The sequence below is a fragment of the Triticum dicoccoides genome, chromosome 7B (genome assembly GCF_002162155.2).
Source record: "Triticum dicoccoides isolate Atlit2015 ecotype Zavitan chromosome 7B, WEW_v2.0, whole genome shotgun sequence".
Lineage (NCBI taxonomy): Eukaryota > Viridiplantae > Streptophyta > Magnoliopsida > Poales > Poaceae > Triticum > Triticum dicoccoides.
This window is the reverse complement of record NC_041393.1, coordinates 653,378,087-653,386,616: the sequence shown is the minus strand read 5'-3', so window position 1 is coordinate 653,386,616 and position 8,530 is coordinate 653,378,087. Positions and strand designations below refer to the sequence as shown.

Below are 8,530 nucleotides of genomic sequence, written 5' to 3'. Positions count from 1 at the left end.
AGAGATGCAACTGCGCAGCACTCTTGCGCCTGCTAGTATACGTCAGCCCGCACTTTTTAATCGCTAGCAAATACGGTCATCATGGAGCAGCCTCTTCTATAAAATACAGTAGCTGGATACCTGCTTGGCATGGATCGCGACGAGCACTGACGGAGCTGATTCCGGCCTGCAGGTAGCTCGGCCACCAAAGGCCATTTTCGGCAATATGGTCCTTTTTATATACCATTGTACGTAACTATTTCTAGGGTCTCAACCGTTTGTGTTATCATTGTGAAAATCCAAGCATCGTCACGTATAACAAAGTAGAAGGCCCCAGGGTATTTCCGACGAAAAGAAAATACTACTGCCACGGGTTGACAACATTTCAGCTAAGGATGGCAATGGATAGGGTATGGACAGGGTAGAGCAATAACATATCCATACCCGTCTAGTCAGTGGGTACAAAATTCTACCCATACCCGTACCTATGGGTATAAAACTTTACCCATAACCATACCCGACGGGTACCCATACCCATTGGGTACCCAACGAATAGAACAAATAGTACACAAGTTGTTCATAATTTTACACTCATTCATAGGAAACTTGAAAAAAAATCAAATATCTTAGCTCAATAACAAGTAGATGGGTACAAGACTACTATCAAAATTTAGAAATCACAACATACTCATAAGTCAATAGGAGTAAATGAGCCATATGACAATTAATGATTAATTGACAACAACTTAACTTATTTTACAAGCGGGCAGGGTATGGGTATACCCGCGGGTACAAGGCTATACCTGTACCCTACCCATGACTTAACGGGTAGGGTATTGGTACTACCCATGGGTATAAAAGTGTGCCCATACCCTACCCATGCGGGTACGGTACCCGTGGGCACCCGTACCCATGGGTAAAATTGCCATCCTTAATTTCAGCACTCCAACAGTCCATGCAATCACTTGCACCTCTCCAGGGGCGGAGCCAGGATTTGCACATGAGGGGGCGAACAAAGCTATGGTCTTTTTCAAGAACACATATGATATTTGCGTGTCTACGTATTAAGGTAGAAATCATAGTAATTTTACAAAGAGGCGTCTCACAGCACAAGCACGAAACATCTACCATTCCGCTGTTTCGTATTAGTGCATAACTCGCTTTAGACTACTATTTCACTTCATAGATATACACCATAATGTATCAAGTCTATATGAAGTCGATATGAAACATAGTAGTCCTTGCACGTTCTAGGTTAAGGATAGATTAAAAGGCCAATAAGTACGCTACAAGCCTTCCACGATGGGCTAACAGGCTGTATTTTGGGCTACGATAGATTAAATTGTACGTGTTTATATGTCTACCTCGATAGATTAAATTGTACGTGTTCATAGATTAATATATACTCAAAGGGGTGAGTGTATGTGCGTATCGTGAGTGCCTATGTCTATATTTTGTTAAAAAAAAGTATGAAAAATACTATTCCCTCTATTCACAAATATAAAATGTTTTGGATATTTAATATGGACTAGGAGTACATACGAACTGAAATGAGTAAATAAACACACTAAAATGTTTTGTATGTACATCTTATTCTGAAAAAAGTTAAACCACCTCTTATATTTGTGAATGGTGGGAGTGCAATGTTTGCAAAATGAAGGAGCCAACAATCCCCAACTGTTGGTCATGGTTTTAAGTTGAACTAGACAATAGTCGCGGCACATTTTCTTGTCAACTTTAACCAGTGTAACCAGTCACAGTTACATACTCCCCAAGTTTGTCTCGATTTAGAATGAAGCAGGGCCAAATTTTCAAATGAGGCAAATAACCCCGTGTACCCGAAGCAGGCTGGCTGAATAAGCGCTACATTCCATTCCCAGAAAAGAATTTGTAAATGCCAACCGAGAAAAATAATGGCAAGAGGACCTGTGCAACGCCGCACAACTTCGAGCTCTTCCGTTATATAAGGAGCCACCATGGCCGCCTCAGTACAAACGCCTTGTGTTCTCTCAGCTCTAGTGCGCCCTCGCCAAGAACCCGCCATCGCCGCCGCCTCCCGGCCTCCGCTTCCACGTCTTGAGGTCTCCGGCGTCGACCGAAGCAGCAGCACCATGAAGCGCCTGCTCAGACGGCTCTCCCGCGTGGCCGCGGCAGACGCCTGCGCCGCCGCCGCGTACAAGCCACTCCGGCCCGACGCGGCCGCGAAGGCCTCCTCCACGGCCGCTTCGTCGTCCTCGTTCTTCGGCGCGCGAAGGCTCGGCCGCGGCGCACGGGTGCCGGAGGGGCACGTGCCGGTGTGCGTTGGCGAGAACGGCGGCCCCGTGGAGCGCTTCGCTGTTCGGGCCGAGCTCCTGTGCCAGCCGGCGTTCAAGGCCCTGCTCCGGCGCGCCGCGCAGGAGTACGGCTACGACCACCCGGGCGCGCTCCGCATCCCCTGCGCCGTCGCCAACTTCCGCCGCCTCCTCCTCGGCCTCTCCGACCCCGGCTGCCAGGCCACCGACGACGACGATGCCGCGCTCTACTACTAGCCTAGCCCTTCCCCGTTTCACCCTCCTCGTTCGGCTGCCATGGAGGGCGTGATTGGAAATTTGCCCCCTGGCGAAGGCAAATCGGTGAACCAGCAGAGCAGAGCCAATTGCCAGCTGATGGTTTCTGACCGATCTGCCCCTGCGTGGATGATGTAAATAGGGAGGTCTGATTGGGTTGGTGGAGGGTAGGATGGGGATTCCTCCGCATTTTCAACTGCAGCTCAACAATTTTAGGACCTGCTGTAGGGCTGTAGTAATTTCTTTTTCTTCTTCCTTGAGTGTTCCTGTAGCTAGCTCTGGTAGCTGCAATGGAGCTTCTTCTTCCTCTTTTTTGGTAGGGATTTTTGAGGTCATGACAAACACATCATGTAAGCCGCAAGGCTCGCCTTTGCCTCATGTGAGTGAAATGGATGATTTTGCTACTGCGAAAGCTTGCTCCAAGATCTGGTGGTGTACTAAAATGCAATGCACTTCCATGGATCTCTAGCAAAGTTTGCTTTTACAGTTCAGGATGCCTGTCATAGAATACAATGGTGTACCCTGCGGGGGCAAATTTCTCTCGGGAGTACTACTATGATTGACCATTTGGTAGTAACTAAACTACTTGGACGTCATGTGGATGCTTTTTTTTTGGACGTCTAGGCTTATTAAAAATCTGGGTTTTATTGTCAGGTTCAGAATAGCTGACTGCATATAGACATGAGGCATAAAGTGCGCGTGCCAAGGAATTTCCGGAACTTTTTTTCAAAGAGGCAAAAAATGTGTCTCATCCATTAATTAAGCAAAATAAATTTGTCAAGCTAATTAACAAAAAAAATCAGGTGAGTACTCAATCCGTTGGACATCGCACACAGGATATTTCAGATACTCTGTGAAGAGTGTCTCGTCGGATAGCACATAGGCAGGCACCATCGTCACCAGTCATCACTTCTCTCCATCTTTTGACCTTGGGCAAGGGACCGCTGCAAATTTCGGGGACTTCAGAAAGTGTTGAACTGATAACCGCCTCCAGTTTTCGTTGTGCATGTTCCAGCTAATCGCAGGGAAAGTGGTGAGATGACAACGTGCTCCTTGATCTTCGCTACTACCCTAGCCAGCAACGCCGCCACATTATTGAAAACTCTACTGTCCCTCGTCAAGGCGTCGCCATGTGCACACCCTCACATCATCACACTCCGGTTCACTTGGCTAGAGAGGAACAATAGAGTTTTCGACAATGTGGCGGCGTTGCCAGATAGGGTGGTAGCGAAGATCAAGGCGAAGTTTAAATTGTGAAAGATAGGTCGAACGGGTGAGGTACTTAGAGGTATGTAATCTCTCTCTCTGTGTGTGTGTGAGGGTGGGGTTCTCGCTGAATATGTGGCAGCGGGTTCCATTTTCTGTAACATAAACTCTATGTTTCTTTTTCATTATTTTGACCCGCTCTCTTCCTCTCTTGATATAGAAGACCCACACAGCTTGTGCGCGTTCTTGAAAAAAACATTTGCATCGGGCAAAATAACGGTTGCTGTTACGGCAGTTCTACATGCACCAAACTCGTGCTACCTCCGTTTTAAAATATTTGACGTTTCGGTTTCATATATTTTCAAACGAAAGTAGTAGATACCGTCTTCAGAACTCATCACATTCTCTAAGAAAACAACCGTATAGGATGTTGGTGGAGGATCCCCGATGGGCGACCGCGAAGCTTCTTCGTTTTTAATGATCCGCCGGTGTCGGCATTTGTTTCTTTTCCTTTTCTCTTTCGTTTCTTATGGTCGTGCCGGTGCTGCTTCCGTCCCAGCACCTATCTGTGTATCGATGATGGTTGCTTTGTAATATAAAGCGGGGAAACCTTATTTCGTCTAAAAAAACAACCCCCGCAAAAATAATTTCTCTAAGAAAAAAAAAAGATTACGAACCCTGATTCACCGTATCCATCCAGTGCAGTACGTATCTCGCTCCGCCATTCGGGGCTGGGTAGACGAGAGGCCATGTGCAGCGCAGCCAAACACAACTGCATGTGCGTAAAATCCATATCGTTTTTCCTCCTGTCCCTGGCGGCTGGAACCCTAGCCGCCGCCAGGAGACCCAATCTTCCAGCGCCGTCCTCCGGCGGCTCCCCTCCGCCGGCGACGTCGGCCGTCGATGGTGAGGGGGGTCGCCGGATCCATGCGTGTGGATCGTTTTTACTCCCTCGTAGTTTAAATTTTTAGGCTGTTCATCATCTTTGTTTCGGCGGCGACGATGATAGCGCTGAATAAAGATTCTTCGGATCCCTCATTGACAAGGCCATTGGTCCTATGGTTGGGGATGGATTTGAAAACCAGTCTGTTCAAATAAGGATGGCGTGGCGGCGGCGGCATCCTCGTGGTGGACCTGTGTCCTCAGGCTCCGCCCTTGCGACGGCGTTTGCTCCAGCGTCGACGCGGAGCTTGGGAGGTAGTCCAGGAGCGGATGCAGATTGTGGTCTGCATCGACGACATCTGAAAGACGGAACATGTGCTGGGTTCGTGGTTCGTGGATGGCAGGTATGGTTTCTTTCCGCGAAGTCTTAGCCGCGGTGGGGTGTCAGATCTGAAGTTCGATGGCGTGTCTGGGGTGTTGCCCCGGTCTGATTCGTTCAACGGTAAGGGCTTCACTTTTGGTGAGCCACCTTGAAGGTCCGCAAAGCTGCATATCAACGATGGGGCCGCGTCGAGCTCGGGTGATGAGGTGATCCATCATTCTTTTCTTCGGTTGCTGCTGTCGTGGTGCCGGAGACAGGTGATGGGTGTTGGTGTCAAGCTCAGAGATGTTCTGCTATCTTTTCAGTTTTGTCATGTCGGTCCGTACGTGACTTATACTTTAATCTTTATGATATGAATGAGACACGTATTATCATGAAAAAAAACTGCATGTGCGTACATAGGCGCCGAGTCGTGCTTGTTTTAGTTAGTTCGTTATCGGTTTATTAGTTTAGTTGGTTTTATTCACTCGCTTTCTTTCGGTGGGGCTTGAAGCAGGACAATCCTTGCTCTGCATGTGAGTAGCTAGGCAACAACATGGGGCGACGCACGACACGTACAGTACTGTACAGGCCCCTGATGATTGGGGTTAGCAATCCAATGATGAGGCGGTGCCTGTCAGTTACGCGCTTGGTTGACGCAGTCGCGATGGCATGCAATTTTAGCTGGATCCTACATGTACAAGTGTGCTCGGCGTTCACATGGGCCCGGAGACCAGAAGAACATACATTATGTCTGGTCTCTGCACCATGTTTGGACACGTGCTCAGTTAAGTGCCGTGTCATTAGGAAGAAGAAGATTGTAATGCGTACGGATCGGCATACGTACGTACGTAAGTACGTTGTGAGTACGCGTGCTCTAGGAGCTCTTGCTTGTCTACGGCATAGCCAGCTCAGTGATAGTGGCCGGCGACCGGGCCAACGTAGATGACAGGTCCAAAGCAGCTGCCGAGACGGAGCAAGAAACCGAGAATGCGTATAAGACGAAATTGATAGCGTAAGATACTGGTAGTCCTAGTGTACACCACAAACGTCGTCATTTGCATCCATGTCGGCACAACCGTACAAGAGATGAGACTGAAAGTCCAGTCGTCGCAGTGTCTGCAGTTACTCGATCGCCTTTATAATTAGCTAATTTGGCTTGTCAACAAGCGGGTGCCTGTGAAGGCACTACTTTTCACCTGCTAAACTTGCATATGTCTGCAATTGGGCGGAGCTACAGACGAACTCTTGCTTGGGCAGATCTCCATACGGACAGATGCCAGTCCAAAGCATTCACTGTCGTCCGACCGAGCCGCGCTCATCTTCTTCTCCGCGGTCGTTGCATGCATGTGAATGGGAAGAAATGCTCGACTACTACCCGTGTCGTACCGTACATGTACAAAACCGCCGGAAAGCAACGGCAAAAACGTTGATCAGTTCGACGGGATTGGCTAATTTGGGCCAAAACATCCAATCCAATCATCCAATCATCCTAATCATCCACTCCAACCCGTGAACTTCAGTTCCTTGCCTTGATTGGAACTTGATTAATTTGCTTAGGTCATCAGTCGGACTGGATTATATTACGATTAGTAAGAAGACTGTCTCGATATTATCGTTGTGGTTAATAATAGCGTCCTAATTGCGTGGATGACTGAGTTTGAATTTCAGGCAGGATCTTCAGCAGAACATTCGAGAGTCTGATAAGAAGATGCCCATCTCAATCGACCGATGCACACATGCGTGGCCACTGACGAGTAGCCCAGGTAACAACTGAGAATCTGAGAATTCGTCAAAGTCTTAGAGCGTCCGTGTACTTTGATGTGGACGCAGAGATAAATTCAACCTTGAACAAAGCTAGGCGGAGTTAAGATGACTGTGTTGTAATCGCTACGAATTTATGTATATATAGAGAGAGAGTGATGGTGAAGAGACGAATTGTTAAATTCTTTGCTGGCTACAAAAATCCACGTGAATACTACGTACATGCGTATGCGTACATCACTATGCATGTGCCAACTAAAGTTAATAACATAGTTCCATCATTGTTAAGCGATCATCATTGTGCAGACCAGTGGTGTGGTGGTGTTCTACACTGGTAGCACAGCCATACTTAACATCTACTTAGGGTTTGTCCATCACGTAACCTTGCCTTGACTGCAACTTGATTAATATGCTTAGGTCATTGGCCGGGCTGGAGTAGTAAGAAGGCTGCCTCGTTGATTTTATCGCTGTGGCCAATAATTGCGTCCTAATTGCATGGGACGACTGGGGATTGAATTTCAGTCAGCATCTTCGGCAGAACGTTCGAGAACTTGATAAGAACATGCCTGTCTCGATCAACCGAAGCGTGCATGCGTGGCCACTGACGAGTAGTCCAGCTAACAACTGACCGATTTTTCGTCAAAGTCTAAGAGTGTCCGTTTACTTTGATGTGGACGCGGAGATAAATTCAACCTTGAACAAAGCTAAGCAGAGTTAAGACGCCAGTGTTGTCATCGTTGTGAATTTATATTTAGAGGGAGTGATTGTGAAGAGGCAAGCCAGGAGAGAATACAACATACGTACTTACGTACACCACTATGCATGTGCCAACAAAAGTTAATAACATAGTAGTAACATCATTGTTAAGAGAGCATCATTGTACGGATCAGTAGTCATGTTGTACGATGGTATATATATAGCACAGCAATACTTAACATCTACTCCCTCCATTCCCAAATATATGTCTTTTTAGAGATTTCAACAAATGATTACATACAGAGCAAAATAAATGAATCTATACTCTAAAATATGTCTACATACATCCGTATGTTGTAGTCTATTTAAAATGTCTAAAAGGACTTGACCAGGAGTGGTTAGTTTAACAGGAACGATCACGGAAGCTCCAAACACTAGTGCAGAACCGGCCTTTAGTGCCGGTTCGTGACGGCCTTTAGTGCCGGTTGGCGAACCGGCACTAAAGAGTGGGGACTAAAGCCCCCCCCCCTTTAGTACCGGTTCGTCACGAACCGGCGCTAAAGTGCAAACACGTGGCACGAGTTAGGCCCGTGTGCGTGTAGGACATTAGTACCGGTTGGTAACACCAACCGATACTAAATATTTGGGTGTTTTTTTATTTTTGCTTTAATTTTATGTTTTCAATTTGGCTTTATTTTCCATTTAATTCTTTTTTGTTTGCTGGTATTTCACGATACTATAAATTGTACACGTTATGCATATATATTAAATAGATTTTCTCGTACGTAGAACCGCATATATATAATATATATATATCATCGAATGTCTCACAGCCAACACCATTAACTATTCACACATACACATGTATATACATATACAATTTCTCCTACATGTTGCCTTGGTGCCTTCGGAGCACGATGACAAGTGGTTCATGGGGGCGGTAGCGGGTAATAGTATTCTCCTTTCGGATCTATGACCTGGTCGAGCAAAAATCCGGCTATTTTCTCTTGAAGTGCTTGTATGCGGTCCAATGGTAGGAGCTTATCCCGCACCGATTTGAACTGTTAAGAAGGAGATCAATATGCATGTGTGTTAG

General features: G+C 46.8%; 1 protein-coding gene across 1 annotated transcript; it reads left to right on the top strand.

The window, feature by feature from the left end:
• The first annotated feature begins 1,986 nt into the window (after nucleotides 1-1,986).
• Nucleotides 1,987-2,950, top strand: LOC119338361 (auxin-responsive protein SAUR71-like). The gene has a single exon (XM_037610674.1). It carries the CDS (start codon nucleotides 2,091-2,093, stop codon nucleotides 2,505-2,507), a length of 417 nt encoding a protein of 138 aa, XP_037466571.1. The 5' UTR covers nucleotides 1,987-2,090; the 3' UTR covers nucleotides 2,508-2,950.
• The last annotated feature ends 5,580 nt before the right edge of the window (nucleotides 2,951-8,530 follow it).

Coding starts and splice junctions, on each gene's coding strand:
- LOC119338361 (XM_037610674.1), top strand. CDS start 2,091: ATGAAGCGCCTGCTCAGACGGCTCTCCCGCGTGGCCGCGGCAGACGCC.